General features: G+C 40.8%; 1 protein-coding gene across 1 annotated transcript in view; it reads left to right on the top strand.

Annotated features, from left to right (window-relative positions):
• LOC105290970 (group 10 secretory phospholipase A2-like) overlaps positions 1–21,552 on the top strand; it is a 26,866-nt gene continuing 5,314 nt past the window's right edge. Inside the window, exons 1-3 of the mRNA XM_023529666.1 lie at positions 1–52; positions 15,912–16,062; positions 17,751–17,860. Coding sequence (XP_023385434.1) covers positions 1–52; positions 15,912–16,062; positions 17,751–17,860 — 313 coding nt within the window. The remainder of the gene's footprint in view (positions 53–15,911; positions 16,063–17,750; positions 17,861–21,552) is intronic.

Genomic DNA, 21,552 nt, shown 5'->3' with positions numbered 1-21,552 from the left:
ATGACAGAAAGACATGCACAAACCAGAAGGACCATACTACCTTTTAGAGCTGGTAAATCTTTTACAATAGACGAGGATGCTCTCAGTTACTTCTAACTTAGTTATTGCTGGCATTTCAGGTATTTCTTCAGAACACTTATCCCCAGAGAGCTTCTCTATCAAATGAGTTTAGAATTCCCTAATACGCAGTTCTCAAAAGGCTCTAGGAAATTTTGCGATCAAGGCTTGTTAAATGCAGTGTTCCCCCAAATCACCTGGCCATTGAACCACTTTCCACCAAAGACCTTTTTAAATCTTGCAGAATCTCATGCCCTTGGGAACACTTCTTCTTTATACCAAGTTTGAACACTCTAAATGTTTTCCACAGTGTAGGCACTAATTTATAAGATCATTCTTTGACACCAAACAAATAGAAACAGAGCAAGCTTTCCTCTCTGGTGGATCGATGGTTTCCTCTGATATAATTAAGGAAATCATGGAAGATTTTATAAACCAGGTATAAAACTGAGTTTGTAGTGAAAGAATTTTGGCATTGGGCAGATCTGTAGCAGAGGACAGTGACAAAGAGCATGGGCACTGGAGCTGCTCTACTTCAAGTCTTGCTTCTGCCACTTTCTAACTAGGTGACCTTGGGCAAGTTGTTTAATACTGCTCACATCTCTCCCGCTGTAGAGGAGGAATGATAACAGTATTACCCCATGAGAATTACATTCAGCACATCACAAGTGCTCAGCAAGTGTTAGCTATTTCCCTTAAGTTACTTTGTAGTTTATGTTTATTAATTGTTATAGCATTTGAACAGCAGTCATTTTGAAAGGCGAGGAGTGTTCTGGTCAAATATTTTCATTTAAAATGGATTAGGAAATTAGCAAACATTTTCTGAGAATAACAGGCATTATTCTATAGATTAAGCAGAGAAAGAGATAAGTGAAATAATGAAGGGAATCTGCATTTTCAAGAACCCCATACAAACTTTCAGAAAAGAACAAACTTTCAGAAAAATCACATAGTAGTCATTTAAAAAAAACTCCAAGTTTTTTGCCTGGTTATAAAAGGAGGTTTTCAAGCATAGATAAATAGTTTCATGAACAGATATCCTTCAAAAGAAACGAACCAGAATCATCAGAGAAAAATGATACCTTTTTTCTTTATGTTATAAGGAGTAGTTCATATAGCAGAGATTTCCAAGAGAAACCCATTATTGCACCTCAGATAGTATTTTTACTACTTGAGTGCATGATAATAGTTACCCATCTACAAGCTTTATTTGGAAATCATTTTCAAAAGCTGTGAACAAATACTATTAAGCTACTGAATAAGTAATTTGAAAATAAATATTCATAGTATAAGAAAACATATACACTTAACTGATTGTTTTCAATTGGTTTTACCTGCACCAAATTTGCTACCATTAAGACACTAGCTAAGAGAAGAAAAATTGTAAACAACCTCATAATTTAAATCTCTCTACAAAATGCTTAATTTTAGTCATTAAGACAAGAATATGTACTTTTAGAAAATAGATGTTTATTTTTATTATAAAAAAAGATGTTTCAAGAGAGAAAACTTGGAAAATAAAGAAGTGAAATAATAGAGGAAAACATCATGCATAACCAAGGTTAGAAGAATAGACACCAAAGTGTTCATAGCAATGACTTTTGTAGAGGCACTCAAAAAGCATGAAGTACACTATCTTTTTAATAAATATTTAAGTAGGAAGAGTTTAGAATACTTTGTTACTTTCTGGAAGTACTTCCATTTCACTGATGGAAAAAAATTAAAGCACTAAAGGCTATTTGTTGATACTTAAAAACAATGCCAAGAAATTGCCTTTGAGAAAGATCAAGAGAGGATTGTCTGGTGATCCTATGGTCACCAGAAAATTTTCCTGATATTTCTGTTTTAGTGACAGGCTTCAACCTTCAACCTTGAAGGGCTTCAGAATGAGTCACCCCAACACGTGCCTCTGTGGTATGTGGACTATTTTGAGCTAAAGGCAACTGAGACCCTAAGGGCTTCAGAGAAACTTCTGCCCCCATCCAATTAACTACCTAGGAGAATTTAAATTAGGAGCCTTGCCCATAATAACAGTATCACCAGAAATAACTTTTTTTTTTTAACTTATTTTAAAAGGCCTTGGTGGCAGGAATATAGTATAAAAATCATTAAAAAACTAAAAGGCAGTGACACATTCGAATATACACTTAGTACATAAATAACATTTCCTTTAGAATATAACTTTATGACCCAACTACGGGGCAGAACAAACTTGTAATTACTGAACACTTTCTTTTCTTATTATCCGCGAACAACTGTCCCCTCTGAAGCTCGAAGGTGCCTTACCTCATTTTTAGCTCAGGAGGTCTTGTATACCTCATTTTCCTTTTCTGTCTCTGAACCTCTCATGTATCTGGGCTCTCTGATTGTCATGTGTGTGGGGTTCCCATATGTAGAAATGTCATTAAATTCAGTTATTTTTTTCTTGTTAATCTTTCCCATGTAGATTTATTAGACCAGCCTAAAGAGCCTAGAAGCTTAGAGGAAAGTATCTCCCTCTCCCTACAACCTCCTTGTATCAGGAGGGCTCAGGAATAGAGCACTTAGGGCATCTTTCCTTTCTGATAAACTCAGAACACATGTATCTTTAAATCTCTGGTAACCTTTCTTCTGAGTCATCATTATAGCAATAGAAGCTAAATTCAAACATCATTTCTAAAATTTCTAAAAAAAAAAAAAAGACTCTGACTAGTTAAGGTACTATATTTCTCTAATAGACTTAAAGTTAAAGAATATTCTGAGGACTAGCAGTCATTACAGTGCCTGCTAAGCAGAAGGAATTTTAAGTTTCTTCAAAAGAAAAGTAAAAAACCTTGTGAATAACACCAAGGCATTTTATATGAAATTTCCATTTCACTTACCTATTATAAAAAGTAGCTCTTAGGCAACAAATTAGAAGACATTTCAAGAAACAGACAGCTATCCTTTGTCCTTCAGAGACCACCTATTCAGAGAAGAAATGAAATTCCCACCTTTTCTCTACTTCCTACCTTTTTAAATATATGGAGTGGGATGGATTGTGATTAATTATACCAACATGGATATTCAGAGGGACCCATTTTTATAACTCAGATAAGTATTTTCCCCCCTAATTAAGGCTGAGGTTTCAGTGCCCTTCTGTAAGCAGTGAAGGAGCTCATTAATAGTGTCTGTGAGCAATAGTTGCTACTATATAGGGCAGTGGTTCTCAGCCTGTGGCCCAGAAGAATCAACCACCGAAGGAGCTTTTAAAATGCAGATGCCTCTTGAAGAACAATGCTACCTTCTCACTACATCTTTTTGTTGCTGTTGTTCTGGAAAATATAATCATTTATGTTAATATGTAATATGGCTACTTTAAAATGAATTAATAAATATTTTTAAATTAAAAAAAAATACAGATGTCTCTGCCCTGTTCGAAAGCATCTGGATGAAAATTTCGGGGAGTGAGGTCCTGTATCAGGAGAAATTAAAAGCTCCCAGGTTATTCTAAATCTCATCCAGGGTCAAAAACTATTATTGTAAACTAAGATATTCAAAGGTGGTTACGTATAAAATTAGAAAATAATACATTATTTTATTCCACCCTCTGTTTTAATTAGAAACTATGATTGCTTTCTCATTTGGTTTCACATGATGCTGTTTTGATACAGGTGTGACTTCTAAATGAAGGCTACTTCTAAGCTATTGCATCGGTTCCCCAAGAGTAGTCCTTGGACCAGAAGCATCACCATCACCAGGGAACTTGTTAGAAATGTAAATTATCAGGCCCTGCCTAGACACACTGAATCTGGGGATAGGACTCTGCAATCAGTGTTTTAATAAGCACCAGGGGTTTGGGAGCTACCGAGCTATCGTACAACTTTAAATCTAGGGCTGCCAGGTTAGATGCTGGTTATCTAGTTAAATATGAATTTCTGATAACGCCGAATAATTTTTTAGTATGATTTTATTCCAAGTATTGCCTAAGACATACTTGTACTAAAAAAAAATTCATTGTTTATCTCAAATTCATTTTTAACTAGGTATACTGTATTTCTGTGTCCTAAATCTGGCATTTAAATCTCCCTTCCCCCCATAGCTTTTAATTTTAGACCTGAAAGAACAAGATGAGTGTCCCCTTTTTAGGATAAATGCTTTTTTATTTATAAAGTTAATTTCATAAAGGAAATTTAAAAAAGAAGTAACTAAGTTGAAAGAAAAAAAAAAACATTTCATTCACTGAAAATGCAGTGTTAAAAAATACACCCAAATGTTCACAGTGTTTATGCTTGACAGAGTGGTATTGTGACACAATGGTATCATTTACTTATAGACTTGAATTCCGAATAAGTCAGAACAGTTTGAGTTTAGAGGAAGTACTCTCATTTCAGTGATGGCAAAACTAAATGCAAAGGTTTACAGCTGATTTAAAAAAAAAAAAGAAAATCAAGGTATTGCCTATTTGAAAATTTGTAGAGAAATAGGTGGATAGTAAACTTCTGATATCTGTCTATTTTGATTAGTTTCCACCTCTCACTGGAGAGTTTGTGCAGGGGAAGGTGCTGGTAGGTAGGGAAGGTAGGCTAAATGTGGAGTTTGGAGGTAGGAGGAATTGTGCCTGTCTCAGAATTTTAAAAACATATTTAAAAAAACGTATGTAACCCTTATTCTAAGAATGATCAAGATAATGATTTAGTTAAAAGAACTATCTTCTTTCTTAAAACATTTTTCTGATTAAAAAAGTCATACTTATTCTTTGTAGAAAAATTAGAAAATTATAGAAAAACACAAAGAATAACAATAGAGAAAATTGTAAAAATTTGTGGATAGCCTTGTGGCTTCTTTCAATATTGTATTTACATGTAACAATTATGGCGTATATTACTGCACTGAGTCTTTTATAACCTAGTTTTTGCCTCAAAAACACATTTGACACTTTTCTCAGATCATTAGATTTTTTTTTCCACATAATTTTTTAAGTTAAATGTATCGGGGTAACATTGGTTAATAGCATTACATAAGTTTCGGGTATACAGTTCTATAAGACATCATCTGTATATTCCATTGTGTACTTAAGTCTAGTCTCCTTCCATCACCATATATTTGACCCCCTTCACCTCTTTATCCTCCCCACTCTGAGAACCACCATACTGTTGTCTCTATCTACAAGATTGTTTTTTTGTTTGTTTGTTTCTTTCTGTTTTATACTGCATACGTGAGTGAAATGATATGGTTATTGTCCTTTTCCATCTGACTTCACTTAGCATGGTACTCTCAGATTGTTGCAAATGTCAATATTTCATCATTTTTTATGGCTGAGTATTATTCCATTGTATATATGTACCACATCTTCTTTATCCAATCATTGGTCAAAGGACAATGCGGTTATTTCCATGTCTTGGCTATCGTGATAATTACTTATAGGGATGGCTATATAATAATTTAACACCTTATTGTTAAATATTTAGTATTCCTAGTTTTTCCTGTTGTGTATGCAGAACATCCTCGGATATGGGTCTTATATATATATGATTATTTCCTTAGGGTAAAATTCTAGTCTTTCGAAGAGACATTGCTGGTTCAAAGGGCATTCTCTTTAAATGCAGCTCTACTGCTTTAACAGGATGTTAAGCAGGACTCTCCTTGATATTACAGTATTGATGACTAAGGTTCTGCCAGCTAGAGCCAGAGCCCTTCTCAGGGGATGAGACCTTCAGCCACTACCCTGGCCATCATTCCCCAGTCTATATAGACGGACCTATAAAGGATAGCTAAAAGGCATGGGAGCCATGAAGGAAGCCCCAAGTAACTACTTATGGAAGGACTAGGAAGAGGGGGCTGTAAAAAGGGGAGACTGGGTGGGTGTGTGCTAAGGCAGGGAGAGAAGGACTGGGGAGGTGGCAAGGCAGAGTGCTGGTGCTGGAGCCAGCATCTCCACTCCAAGGTGTAGCAAAGATGTGGGAGTCTTCCTTGTGATAGAAGGTTTGCAACAGAAAATGCATAAGTATACATTTTGAAAGATTGAGGTAAAGATGAAGTAAATAATATTTTAAAATATTTTGCAGCCACAATGGCTTTATTTTATCATTAAAACCTCAAGGCAATGCCTGCTTAGAATAAGATTAATTGTTAACCAGAGGAATATAAATGCTTAACACAAGAAGCCTTCTTGAAAATTTTCTATTTTCTTAACTGATTTTTTTCCAAGTAGGATTAGATTTTTACCTCAAATGTAGCTGGACAGATCTCCTTGAGAGTCAAAGAAACATCCGCTCTACTATTTTCTTGTTTCTACCCATTTTCTGAAGATTAGTTTATTTAGAACTATAATATAATTTGTAAATCCAATAACTGGACATAGGAATACACAGGAAATACTGAAAGTGAAAAAGCGGGAGAGGATGCCACTCTTAACCCTTTTGTATTGTGGTCCTTCTACTCTTCTGATAGCAGAATATCTGTGCCTGACATCGCTCATCAGTCTACATTAAATTATCAGAAAGCTTAATTTCTTTTTATTTTTTGATAAAAATAAATGTAAGTAGAAGTTTTACTCTTTTCTCTCACACACCCCAGAGGATTTTGTTTATTTCCTATAGTTCACACAGCTCTCCATGAAGACCGCTAGCTGAGAAAAGGGAAGGAGAGGGAATGAAGAAATAGATAATGTCCTGCTCCCTCCACTTCAGGTCTGATCTGCAACATGGGTAGAGGAAAGAACCATACACTCTTTGTGAGAGCGGTGTTTTAAAACCGGAGTGGAATGTTTTAAAAGACTTTATTTTTTTAAAGCCGTTTTAAGTTTACAACAAAATTGAAAGGATGGTACTGAAATTTCCCATAAACCTCCTGCCCCTGCACACGAATAGCCTCCTCCATTGTTAACATCACTCACCAGGGTGGTACCCCCAAGAATGAACTTACGTTGATATGTCATAATTATCCAAAGTCCACAGTTTGTGTTATTGTTCACTCTTGGTGTTGTGCATTCTTTGGGTTTGGACAAAAGTATGATATGTACCTATCATTATAATATCATGTAGAATATTTTCACTGCCCTAAAAGTTCTCTGTGCTCTGTCTATTCATCTCCCTCCATCCTCCACAACTGTGAATCATTTTGTTGTTTCCATAATTTTGCCTTTTTCAAAATATGATATTGTTGGATCATACAGTATTAGCTTCTTTCACTTAGTAATACTCATTTATGGTTCCTCTATGTCTTTCGTGGCTTGATAGCTCATTTCATTTTAGCACTGACTAATATTCATTGTCTGGTTGTACCACAGTTTATTTATCCATTCACCTTCTGAAGGACATTTTGGTTGCCTCCAAGTTTTGGCAGTTATGGTTAAAACTGCTATAAACATCATGTGGAGGTTTTTGTGTGCACAGAAGCTTTCAACTCCTTTGGGTAAATACCAAGAAGATCAATTGCCACATCATATGGTAAAAGTATGTTTTGTTTTGTAAGAAATTGCCAAAGAGGCTGTACCATTTTGCATCCCTGCTGGCAATGTGTAAGAATCCCTGTCACTGAACATCCTCACCAGCATTTGGTGTTGTCACTGTTCTGGGTTTTGGACAATCTAATATGTGTGTAGCATTATCACATTGTTGTTTTAATTTGCATTTCCCTGATGACATATGATGAGGAGCATCTTCTCATATGCTTCTTTGCTATCTGTTTATCTTCTTTGGTAAGGTGTTTGTAAAGCTCTTGCGCCTATTTTTTTAAATCGGATTATTTGTTTTCTTACTGTTGAGTTTTAGGAGTTCTTTGTCAATTTTGGATAGCAGCCCTTTATCAGATGTGTCTTTTGAAAATATTTTCTCCCAGTCTGTGGTTTGTTTTCTCATTCTCTTCATAGTATCTTTCACATAGAAGATGTTTATCAATTATTTTATCCATGAATCATGGTATATCTAAAAAGTCATCGCCATACCCAAGGTCATCTAGATTTTCTCCTATGTTATCTTTTAGGAGTTTTATAGTTTCTTTATTTTACATTAAAGTCTCTGATCCATTTCAGTTATTTTTTTGTGAAGGGCGTAAAATCTGTGTTTAGATTCATTTTTTTTTTTTTGCATGTCCATGTCCATGTTCCAGTATCACTTGCTGAAAAGACTCTTTTTCCATTGTAATACATTTGTTCTTCTTGCCCAAGATCAGTCGACTGTAATTGTATGGGTCTATTTCTAGGCTCTCAGTTTTGTTCCAGTTTTTTATTTGACTATTCTTTCGCCAGTACCATAGTGCCTTGATTACTGTAGCTTTATAGTAAGTCTTGAAATTAGAGTGTCAGTCTTCTTTGTTCTTCTCCTTCAATATTGTTTTCGGCTATTTTAGATCTTTTGCCTTTCCACATAAGAAGCAGTTTGTCGATAGCCACAAAATAACTTTCTGAAATTTTGATTAGGATTGCATTGAATCTATATGTCAAATTGGGAAGAATTGACATCTTGGTAATATTGAATCTTCTTATTCATGAACATGAAATATCCCTCCATTTATTTAGTATTTGGAGATTCATTCATCAGTTTTGTAGTTTTCCTCGTATAGATCTTATACATAGATTATAAGATTATTACCTAAGTATTTAATTTTGGAAGTGCTAATGTAAATGGTATTGCATTTTTAATTTCAGATTCTACTTGTTTTTTGCTGGTACACAGGAAAGCGGTTGACTTTTGTATATTAACTTAATATTTTGCAACCTTGCTATAATAGCTTATTCTAGGAATTTCTACATTCTACATTTCATCATGTCATCTGTAAAAAAAGATAGTTTTATTTCTTCCTTCCCAATCAGTAAACCTGTTATTTTCTCTTCTTGTCATATTACATTACTGTCTTTGTCCTTTTGGGCTACAATAAAAAAATTGCCATCGACTGGGTAGCTTATAAACAACAGAGATTCACTTCTCACAGTTCTGGAGGCTTGGAAGTCCAAGATCACGTTGCCAGCAGATTTGGTATCTGGCGAGGCTCATACCCTGGCTCATAGATAGCCATCTTCACTCTGTGTCCTCACATAGAGGAAAGGGGTGAGGGAGGTCTCTGGGGTCTCTTATAAGGGCACTAATCACATTCATGAGGGCTCCACTCTCATGGCTTAATCACCTTCCAAAGGTTTCAACATATGAATTTTGGGAGGATACAAACCTTCAGTCTATAGCAATTAGCTAGGACTTGCATTATGAAGTTGAAAAAGAGTGGTGAGAGGGGACATCCTTGCCTTGTTCCTGATGTTAGCTGGAAAGATTCTAGTTTCTCATTATTAAGTATCATGTTAGTTGTAGATTTTTTTATAGATATTCTTTATCAAGATGAGGAATTTTCCTCTATTCCTAGTTTCCTGCATTCATTTTTTTTAGTATTTCTGTATCATTACCACTAATAATAAGCTCTTTGAACACAATTTAGGATTGTTTGTTGTAAGTGTTTTGTTTTTAGAATAACAGTCAAAATACTGTATTTTCAGGTCTCTTGAAATAAGTCCTCTCCTTGTGGTTATCTACCAACTAATTATATAGATTCATGCATTTCATTTGTATTTTTAGAAATATTGTCCTTTCAATTGAATTTTATTTCTAAATTATGTAAAACTTTTACACAAATCTGCAGTAAAAACTAATAAAATAAAATACTTTTAGAGAAATCTATCTTCTGTCTTTTCCTCAGTCTGTTCTCTTACTCCTACAGGTAACCTAGGTAACCATTTTTATTAGTTTTTGGTTTATTTTTCCGTTGTTACTTATATACATAGAAAAAGTCATATGTATATGCATTTATGTCCTTCCTCCTTTTAAAAAACAAAACAGGGCCAACTATTCATACTATTTTACACCTCGCTTTTTTTAATTTGACAATTATCTTGGAGATACCTCATAGCTATATGCAGTGTTCTTCCTCATTAAAACTGTGCAGTTTCTGATTAAAATTGTGAGGCTGTACCATTCCTCTGTAGATAGGTATTTGTGTTGTTTCCATTACTTTATTGTTATAAGTGTCAAAATGAATAACCTTGAGCATATGCCATTTCATATTTTTGCCAGTATGTTTTTGTGATAGATTCTTAGACTTGTATTGCTGGGTCAGAAGGTAAATGCCTATGAATTTACTCTATATTCATTAAACAACGACATCCCTCTTGCTCCCTCCCCATAGTCCTGGTAACCATGGGAATACAAAATTTCTTAAAAACAGAAACCAAAAACTGATGAATATCTTTATTGTTATGCCTGCGTCTCTGTGTTTTTAGAATAAAAATACCGAGATAACTTTTTCAATAGACAAACTTTATTAAAGTTTATGAGTCTATTTTTTTAATTTTATTTTTTCCTCTGAATCACAAAAGTTTAGGTACAAAGATATAAATAAAAGTAAAGTTTAGGTACAAAGATATCAAGAAAAGTAAAGATACAAAGATATAAATAAAAATCATGTAATTCTATCACCAAAAGAGAACTAGAACCAGTATTACATTTTGACACATTCCATTCATTTTTTCTACGTTTCTTCTTCCCTTTCCCTCCTCCTCCCTCCAGAGAGCCCCATGTATCTATGTTAGTGGGTATGTTCATATAAATATGCTTATGTATGGCTCTCTCTCAGTTGTATGGTTTGTAATTATAAAGGTAGGATTATACTATAAGTTTCGGCTTTTTAAAGTGTTTTTAAAAGGTCATTAAATATTCTTCGAAAACGCTATATGTTAGAATGAGTACATATTCTATCATATGAAGATCTCATAATTTACCTTTTTATTGTTGGGTATTTAGGTTGCTTCTAGGTTGTTTTTGCTCTTTGTTAAGGATGAACTTTGTGCATAAATCTTATCTGAGTATTTTCTTAGAGCTATTTCTGGAAAGGGGTTTCTGGGTCAAAGGGTGTGCTGGTCTGTGTTTGGATTCATCATTCTGTTATTTGTGGTCTCATGAGCTGTAAAAAGCACCCAGATTCACATGCTCCCCCCATGTTTAGAGTTATTTTACCTTCTAGTCATGGAGGAGTACTCACTTGTGTCACAAAGAAGAAGAAATCATTTTATTCACCAGACATTTGTAGCAACCCTTTATCAATACACCAGGATGAAACCTGAAGGCATGGTTAAATTGAGACCAACACTAGGGCACAGTTCATTGATAAGCATAACTCACCATTAGAAGTGAGCTGATTTCTGACTCAATTCACATTCTGTCATACCCCCTCATCTCAGCACATTCAACCTAGGCACTTTTGGACATGACTTATGATTTACATTATTTGTAATATGTTAATTGAGGAGTAGGACATTTAGTATATTTGGTGATGGAACCAATGCCCCAGTTATCTAACATAATCAAATTATTCTGTATAAATGAGTTAGCAGATGATTGAGGCTAACCAGTTAAAGTGGTAAAGTTTTTAGTGAAAAGTTCTAATATTAAGAACAGATTTCCTGACTAATGGACTTATCAGTGTCAATGAGTTTTCTTCTGTGCATATTTCAAGGAAATGGGAAATTCCTTGAAATCAAAAGTCTTTCTGTATAGATTTATGTGAGATATTTTATCTCCCATTACCCATCGGAGACCCCATGTTTTGGAGGGTCTGAAACCCATAATCTGTGTGGACAAGCCTTAATTAAACACTTGTATATGCTAGGCAGGCCCATGCTGGGGGCTCAAGAGATTCAGGCGTTGCTTTGAGAAACTCACCCCAGTGGGGAGACAATAATAACTCAAAGAGTGGCAGACCTATGGCCTGACGCCCTAGGTTTTCATAGATAGAGGCAGTCAGAGGTTTGATGTAGAAATTAATTTGAATGTGGGCTCCCCTGATTCTTGGTTCTCAGCTTCTCTGAGCCTGAGTTTCTTCCTGTGAAAAGGGGCCACCAGGGGCCTGAAATTATAGGATCATGCATCTGGTGTCTTTAGAACAATATATAGCCTATGGGAAATGACATCACCTTAGTTGCCATTGTTTTTACTAGAGCTTGGCCATGGCCATGGGAAGGGTCTAGGGTTGTACTCTCAAAAGTAGTTATGACTCGAAATCAATAGAAATTAATAAGTAATTGGTAAGGACAATAGGGACAGATGTGTGCCACAATTTTCATCTCTTTTCAATGCTGAGCGCCTATTATGTATGTCCCTTGGAGAAGGTGGGAAGGGTGTGGGGCTGTGGGGCTAGCTCCCCTCCCCCACGATTCCAGCTTTCTTTTATCAGAACCCACTGTGTGACCTTGGGCAAATCTTTGACTCTCTCAGTTTCCTGACTTTAGTGGGGATGGGGGGGCAATGCAGAGAGCTGATTTCAAGGGGTATCAAGAGCGCCAGATTTCCTACATTTAAAGTGTTTAAAATCACCTTCAGTCCCTCCCCCTCCCCCCAAGACGTCTTTTGGTGAGCGCGGGAGGGGGCTGCAGGTAATAATAATAACAGAGCACCCTTTCTGCACACCCACGTGGTGACTCGCCCTGTGCTAAACGCTTTTCCTCCATAATTCTCCCGAACCCTAATCTGAGACATCCTGGGCTGAATCCTCTCTCTTGGCCCCGCAAAACCATTCGATGACCAAGATGCAGAGGTCAGGGAGGGACTTTTCTTGCCGCCCCAGGGGCCCGCCCTTGTGGGGCTCCGCCCAGGCCCTGTGGGAAGGTGAGGGCAGGGGCGGGACCGGACGGGGCACGGGGGAGGGGGTTTGGCCCCGGCTTGGTGACTACACTAGCCCGCCAGATGTCTCACACCTGCCACCATCCGATGTATCCACTGCCTCTGGGCCTGCCAGTAATGCTGCCGCTGCTGCTGCTCCTGGCCCCTGGACTCCTGCCCAGTGCAGGTGAGTGAGAACTGGGCCCCTCGGAGGACCCAGGAGCCCTCGGGACTTCGCTAGCCTTCTCTAGAGACCCAGGAGCCCTGCTCCCCACCCCTCTGCAAGGACTCCAGCCCACCAGCCTTCCCCAAGTTTCTGGAGCCCTACAGCCCCCAGCCCTCCTTTCTCTCGCTCACTGACAGATTCCTTTCCAGGCTTCCAGGAGTCCTGTCTCCAGTCCTCCCCAAGAGCTCCCACTCATTCACACCTCCCAGGGACCCCAAACTAGCCCAGCCCTTCTCCAGGGGCCCAGTGTCTTCCCCAGACACCCTGCCACTCACTGTAATCCTCTCTAGACACCAGACCCTCCCCATCCCTGTGGCCTGGGGTCCTGTGAACTGACTTTTCCTCCTCCTGTCCCTGGAGTCTGAGATTGGACTACCAGGGGAAACCAGAGGCAGAGGAGCAGGGGAAGAAGGGGCCCGGTCCTACCTGGGGTTGGGGAAGAACATAAGGTTGCCTTCTCACCCACTCCTGGTCATCACCCTTGGAGAGGTTCCCTCAGTGACTGCTCATTTCTGGGGTACACAGACACACACAAGCGCAGGAAAATATACAGACACCACACTATACACATCCACATCTCCAGCCTCACCTGGGCACTAAGGTATAGGGCTCATGGACTGACTCACATATAGACACAAACAGAGATACTCCAAGAGGAAATGTGCCCGCACGCCGCACGTGTGCACACACACACACACACACACACACACACACACACACACACACCACGCACACCCAGGCCCAAGGGAAGATGGGAAGATAGGAAGCCTGGACAGCTTTGGCACTCCCAGCAGAGGCTGCCGTGGGCAGACAGAGCAAACAGACCCCGGACTGACCTGCCCCACCTTAGCTGTCCCAGAGGGAGTATTTACCTTGGTTCCAAACCCAGTGCTGGGTGTCTGCCCCATGCTTGGGTTCTCCGTAGGGCAATGCCTAGGACCCTGTGAGATGGCAGAGCATGGTTAGGTCTGGGCAAGGGGCGGAGGTGTCTCTGGGGACAGCTGTGGAGTATAAGGTTAAGACTGGGATCCTGTCAGATGTGCTTAGACTGGGGCTTGGTGGATCCAGAGGTCAAGGGGCCTTGTCTGGATGCCTACTGCATGCCAGGGGATCTGGAGCTGCCTATGGCAAAGATCTGCCCAGAGCGCTCCCAGGTGAGAGGGTCACTCCCATAAGCAGACAGCAGCACTGGGTGACAAGGTCCCCTGTGGTTACCTGGGATGAGGCAGATTCTCGGTGGTGACCGGTGAGCTGGGTGAGGGCATTTGCAGCACAGGATATATGTGATGGAAAGTTTAACTGGAGAAACAGAAGATGATGAGCAGGGTCCATGTGGGGAGCTTTGGGAGAGGACACTGGAGGGAAGGGAGGGGGCTGGCTCTGGCACGGCCTCTGGGCCACAGTGAGGCCCCTGAGCTTTATCTGGAGGGTGGTAGAAGCCATGGGAGGTTTCGGGCAGAGGTGTGGGCAGCTGGGAGCAGCACTCGGCAAGTCCTGGGACAGTGAGGACCCAGAAAGGAAGGTGAAGCTTTTAATGCTACATTCATTGTTTATTTATTTGTTTGTTTGTTTCTCTTTAATTCATCTTTATTCCCCCACATGAATATGCTAGTTTTTCCACTGAGAAAAAACGAAATTGGATTTAATTTTGGCCTGGATTCTTCAAAAAAGTTAGTGTGTTAAAAACTTGTTCTGGATGAAAAAACATGAAAGAGACATGATGACCAAATGCAGTGCATGAATCCCTGGATCCACAGTCCCAGACTAGTGGAGAGTGGACTTCCAGAAATCGGGCATGACTGAGCGTGAGCTTCTGTTCTGCAGCTCACCAGCCCTGTGACCTGGAATGGGTCCTTTTACCTCTCTAGTCTCAGCCTCCCCGTCTGTAAGTGGGTTAACAGCTGCCCACAAGACGAGGAGGCTATGCCATTGACAGGAGGCGATGCCTATAAATTGGGGAGCACAGTGCAAGGTGAGCTTCAAGAGATTGCCTCTCCTACTGTTGCTCTGACTGTTGTTTTTTGACCGAAGGCCAGAGAGTAGACTCATTGCCCTTACCAGAAGGAGGGGTCACCCTGGGATTCTCTGATGTCCAATCCATGTCACAGCGGGTTTGAGGCCTTTGACCCTGAGCAGTGGCCCCCCTTCTTGATGCCTCTCAGCTCTGTTACCCTCCCCTGTGAGGAGGAATGAGCTCTGGACTGGGAGTCAGAAGTCTGGGTCAGAGCTTCCAGTCAGGCAGGTTCTTGTTGGCCATGTGACTGTGGAGGTCATCCTTCCTGCACAGGCCTCATCATTCTCACCTGTGAAATGCTGCGGTTCTAATGGTATCTACTATGCACTGCTGTGTGTCAGAGCCATGGCTGGGTTTCGGCCGCAGCATCTCCCTGTGTGGGAGGAAGCTGTGCCTAGGCAGTAAAAGTAAGAGGAGATGTGAAGGGCCCTGAGCCAGAGTCTCGAGGGGAGTGGTGGTGGGGCAGGGGAGATCTAAGGACAGGGAAGCCCCCACAGAGGAGCCCTCCTTGGTGGCAGAGACCCTGTTTAGCTCATCTCCATTGTGCAGTACTTATTACAGGCAACTGGGTAGATGTTTGTTGCACAGCTTGCCGTCCGACTGCATCTGGAATTGACAAGGGCACGGGATTGGGAATCTGGGCATTCCAGGAAGAGGAACAAGCCTGTGTAAAGGTCCAGTGATATGATCCTTCAGATGACGTGGCTCTGTGTCTTGTTTTTTCTTTCATGGCTGCCTTGAGGATATTGGTGATAATAGTTAGAGCTTGTTATGTGCCAGGTACTTTACATGCGTGATCTCATTTCATTGCATGGAGTGAGGTCCCCTTATCCCCCTGTTTTACATATGAGGGAACCAAGGCACAGAGAGCCTGAATAAGTTGCCTAAGGGGACACGGATAGGAAGGAGGAGGAACTGGATTCAAACCCAGGCAGTCATCCAGGCCCTTCTTAGGCCAGCAACCTTCCTTAGGGCAGACCTGACCTTCAGTCTCTCACCTTTGTTTTCCCCCCAGTCTCCTTGAAGTCACATGTGCACCGGCGTGGGCTCATAGAACTGGCAGAGGCCATAGACTGTGTTGGCCCCCGCAGCCCCCTGGCCTATGTTAGCTACGGCTGCTATTGTGGCCTGGGTGGCCATGGCCAACCCCTGGATGCCATTGACTGGTGAGTGCACACTTGGGCTAGGCTAGAAGGTCTCCCATCCCCTAGGTTAGTTAAGGCCTATGAGGAAATTGCACATGGTACTACTACCTTGTAGGCAGAAGGCCTCCTAGATAACATGGCCAATGAGGCCACACCTTGGTGCCAGCTGCCCTCCCAAACCTGGCCATGGGATGATTACTTTGGCTGAATAAAATAACATAAAGTTGATCAGACATAATGCACCAGAAACTATCTTGAGAACCCCTTTGAGTCTTCACAACAATTCCATTTCAGATATGAGGAAACTGAGGCACAGAAAGATTGAATAACTTGTCTGGGGCCACATAGAGAGTAAGGGTGGGGTGGGGACTGAGATTTGAACCTAAGTAGTCTGGATGGATTCATACCTCTAATCACTGCACTCTGCTACTGTGTGAGAAGTGCCTGCTCCATGTAAGACTGTGGTCTTAGATCTTTCTGTGACTTCCTCTCATTTACCCTTGTGGCCTTCATTGGAGACAGGCATGATGGCTATCCCCATTTTACGGATGAGGGTCCTGAGGCTCAGAGAAGCACAGCCACTCATCCACACAGCTAGTAAGTGGCAAGAGAATTTGATTGTCTCTTCCCTAGCTTGGATGCGATTGTCACTAACAGGCCCTTGCTTAGCTCTGTGCCTTCGAGGCTCCTGTTGTTAGCCATGCCCTCCCACTCTGGTTGTCTGATTCCTGTACATTTTTCCAGATGCAGCCCAGGTATCACCTCTTCTAGGAAGCTTTCCCCGAAGCTCGGCTGGGCATGGCACCTCCTCTGGCTTTCAGATTCCCTCTCCTTACTTCATATCTCAGCACTTCTCACTATGCATGGGGCGTCTGGTGGCTTGTCCGCCTCCGCCACCAGACTGAGAACTCCTGGAGGGCAGAGCAGAATCTGGCTCACCTGTCCCTGCTAGACCCAGCAGAGTAGGGCTGATGGCTAGATGGACACAATACTAGTGAATGAATGAATGATGGGTAGGTTTAGGGACATCTGTGCGTATTCCTCAGGGAATTTTTCAACAGTAAATAATAATAATAATTACAATGATAATAATTATCATTATTATGTGTCAGGCCCTGGATTGGATGCTAGAGACACTGTGGGGTACAGGACAGAAATGGTCCCACCTTCACAGAGCTCTGTTCACTGAGGAGGTCAGATATTAATCAATCTCACTAATGAGGGTCTCATTATAAACCTGCTATGAAGAGAAGGAACCTGGTTTTATGAGAGGATGTTAACTAAGAGACCCTTATAGCCTGGGGTGGTAGGGGGCCTGATGACATCCTGGGGTTGGGGCCTGGTACTTGGGCTGAGACCTAAAAGGAAGAGTGAGCATGAAGTTGTCCCAGGCAGAGGGCAGGACATGGGCAAAGACAGAGGCAGGCTCACTCCAGCAATGGGAGATGGGTATGGCTGGAGCTCAGAGACTCAGAGTGAGGCAGGCAGGGGCCAGGCTTGAGCATGTGCATGGGATGGAATCAGTGCAGGATATATTGGGCTTGGCAGAATTTTTTTCCCAGGATAGAGATTCTTAGGGACAAAGTTTGGACTAGAAGATGCTGTTCCACTGTGGGTCCTCACTCACTCATAGTCCTGGCATAGGAAGATGTCCAGGAGAGCAGCCCTACCTTCACTCACCTGCTGATCTGCCTGTCTGCCATCCACAGGTGCTGTCATCGTCATGACTGCTGCTACCACCATGCAAATGAGGAGGCTGGCTGCAGGAGCAAGGTGGAGCCCTACTTCTGGAAGTGCGTCGATAAACGCATCATATGTGGTGAGTCCCCAGCAACACCTACATCAACCTCCCCGAGAGTCTCTGGGGCATCCTGGTCATAATAACTTATCACTGCTTCCAACTCTCCATAGACCTCCCTTTGGATTTATCTAATATAAGTGACCTTTGATACTGAGCACTTAAAAAATGAACAAACAAACCTATTTCTTTGGTGTCTGGACAAAAACTGAAAAAGATAGGAATAACACCAGATATAAACAACCTAAATGTCTATCAAATGGGGCCTGGGTTTATAAATCCATGATGTATCCTCACTGTGGCAGACTCTGCAGCCTGGAGAAATGATAAGGTAGAACCATGTGCTGACATAGAAAGATGGTGAGTGAAAAGGACACATTCAATAAAGCACCTTTTGTGTTAAAAAGAAAGAAAGAAACTTGCAAATAGTATGATACTACTTTCCACGACTACATCTATGTATATGCAAAGCTGAGAAAAAGTTATGGAGTGTATAAAAATACACTCCAAACTGAGGATGGCTGTCATCATCTCTAGGGACAGGATCAGGTTGAGGGGAGTGATGTTCTCTGTAATGTTTCCATTTTTTACAAAGAGAATGTCTTCATGAATTCTTTGTGAATTAGAAGTTAAAAAGAAAAGGAATACACAGCCTGATGTGTTTAAGGGTAAAGTGCACCAATCTCTGCAAATTACTTTGCATCAAAACAAAATAAAAAGGTGGATGGATGATGGATGGACAGATTATTTTCTGATGGATGGTATTTATTAGTGGGGGTGATTAGTATACCTCATTGTGGTTTTGATTTTCCTTTCCATGATGATGTTGAGCATCTTTTCACATGCCTGTTGGCCATTTTCATATCTTTGGAGAAATGTCTTTTGCTCATTTTTAATTGAGTGTAAGAGTTCTTTATATATTCTGTGTACTATACCTTTATCATATATATAATTTACAAAGATCTTCTCCCATTCTGTAGGTTATCAGATATGTAATTTACAAATATTTTCTCCCATTCTGTAGATTACCTTTTCATTTTCTCGATACTGTTTTTGACATACAAAAGTTTTAATTTTGATAAAGCCAGTTTATCTATTTTGCCTTTTGTCAGTCATATCTTTGGTGTCCTATCTAAGAATCCATTGCTAGATCCAAGGGCATGAAGATTTACTCCTGTTTCCTTCTAATTTGTATCATTTGAATTCTTATGTTTAGGTCATTGATCCACTTTGAGTTAATTTTTGTATATGGTGTGAGGTTGGGGTCCAACTTCATTATTTTGCATGTGGATATCCAGTTGTCCCAGTACCATTTGTTGAAAAGACTCTTCTTTCCCCACTAAATACTCATGGTACCCTTGCTGAAAATCACTTGACCTTAGTGGATGACTTCTCTGGTCCTCAGTTTCCTTACCTTGAAGATGAGTGTGGCAAAAATTTTTTTATAAGGGTTTATAATGTCATAAACAGATCCGGATCCGAACCTCTCTCTGTTCTCACTACCTCCTACTAGAGAAAAATGAGGTTCTGGTGTGACTTTCCACTATAACCACAGCTTCTGCAACTTGGTCTGTTCTGGAGGGAAGGAGTCAATTGTAAGGGTTACTAGAAGGATGTTCTTAGATATGTACAGATCCTCAGCCATTATTTCCTTAGTGTGACTTAGGAGCTGGTATAAAAGTAAAGCCGAATTAATATGGAGACATAATATCAATATTTAGGACTGAAAGTGCCCTAGACATCATCTTGTCCAGTCCTCTTATTTAGAGTTGGGGAAACTGAAAACCAGGGAAAGAAGTGACTTGCCTAACGTGGTGCCAGAGTGCCCACTCCTGGGGCACACTCCCTGTCCCCAAGCTGCCCTCTTCCAGTGTGAAATGGGCCTTGAACTGGAAATATGTTGAAGGTCTTTCCTTTCTACTTTCGACTTGCATGTTCCACTTGCTCCTAACCATGTGAAAATGGTGTTTGTTAAATATTTATTGGTGTGTCTTCTGGTGGAGTCTGTGCCTGTTTACAGAACTGCTCTCTCTGAACTAAACTAAGAACCAAAATATCTATTATGCGTTTTCGCTAAAAATATTCTCCTATTCTGTTTGGAGGTATTCTGAACATAGTTGTTTACTTAATTACAGGTGTGGCCCATTTTCCATTTATGGGCCTGACTTAAATATATTAAAAAGAATTTTAAGACTATAATAATATTTACTGGCAGGCCTTTATTTTAAACTTAACCCTTGGGAGCTATTTTTCCTTTTGAGTTTTTATTATTCTTGAATAACATGATGCTGTTGGTTCCCGAGGCTATGGAGCAGTCAAACCAAGTCTTGCTTTTGAAATACTCTGTCTTGCTCAGTAAGGAGGGTGAGAACACAAGGGAGGTACAAGAGGTCTTAGGCTGGAATCATGGTCCACTCCATCCCAGCTCTGTGGCCTTGGACAAGTTACTGAATCCCCTGAGCCTCATTTCACACATCTGTAAAATGAGAATAATAAAACTTGGATGCTGAGTTTGTGTGAGAATTGGAAACAATGTATGGCATTTCTATATTTTTCCAACAAATATAATTGAGAATGTACTCTGTGCCAGGCTCCGTGCTAGGTTTTAGGCAAGAGGGAAAATCTAGGCTCTATGTTCTAAAAGGTGGAGGGCGGGAAGTCGTGTCTGTGCCAGATGCTTTTGTAAGTACTGTTGGAAAACAAAGCAGGTGAAGTACTATACCTGCTACAACAAGGATGAACTTGGAAAACATGATGCTAAGTGAAAGAAGCCAGACACACAAGGTCACATATTGTATGATTCCAAGTATGTGAAATATCTAGGGTGGGCAAATCTGTGGAGACAGAAAGGTTAGTGGTTGCCAGGGACTCAGGAGAGGGGTAGTGGGGGTGACTCCTTTTGGGATGATAGAAATGTTTTGGAACTAAGTAGAGGTGGTTGGTCGCACAACATTGTGAATATACTAAATGCCACTGTGCCCTTTCAAATGGTTAAAATGCTAAATTTTGTTCTGGGAATTTTTCCTTAACAAAAAAGCAGGGGTGAAGGGTGAGGAATGTTCTTTTAGATAGAATGGTCAGAGAAGCTTTCACTGAAAAGATACTATTGAAGCAGAGTCCTGGAGAAGGAGCGGAGCCACATGAAGAGGTGCTGGGAATGAAGTCTGGGTGGTCTGAGGAGCACAAGAAGGACAGTGAGACTGGAGCAGAGTCACTTGGGGTGAGAGAGATAGGTGATGATATCAGAGCGGTGGGGGCCAGATTCCATAGGGCATTGGAGGCTTTCCTCTGAGAGAGGCTGGGAGCCAGGGAGGGTTTTGAGCAGAGGAGGGACACGATCTGATTTGCATTTTAACTGGACCACTCTGACCATGTCCTGGAGAGAACAAGAGTGGAAGCCAGGCACTGGTTATAAGGCTTTACAGTGATTTGGTGAGCCACAGCTAAGGCAAGTGATGCCAGGGGAGGTGAGAGGGGCCTGGCTTCTGGACATATTTGACTGGAAGATAGAGCTGCAAGACTTGCTGATGGATGAGTGAGAGAAGAGGACCTGGCTGGGGTGTTTGTCCCAGTCACTGGTCCTTAGACAGCTGGCTTCTAGCCAGCTCTGTGGGAACAGTGCCACCCTGGAGCTTCAGTGGCTCCTTCCTCAGAAGTCCCTATCCCACGGGTCACATTGTTCCAAGGGTGCCTCTGTCTCCATTGTGCAGCTG

Source organism: Pteropus vampyrus, unplaced genomic scaffold (genome assembly GCF_000151845.1).
Source record: "Pteropus vampyrus isolate Shadow unplaced genomic scaffold, Pvam_2.0 Scaffold40, whole genome shotgun sequence".
Classification (NCBI taxonomy): domain Eukaryota; kingdom Metazoa; phylum Chordata; class Mammalia; order Chiroptera; family Pteropodidae; genus Pteropus; species Pteropus vampyrus.
The sequence above is the reverse complement of the archived record's forward strand: the minus strand, read 5'-3'. Positions and strand labels throughout refer to the sequence as shown.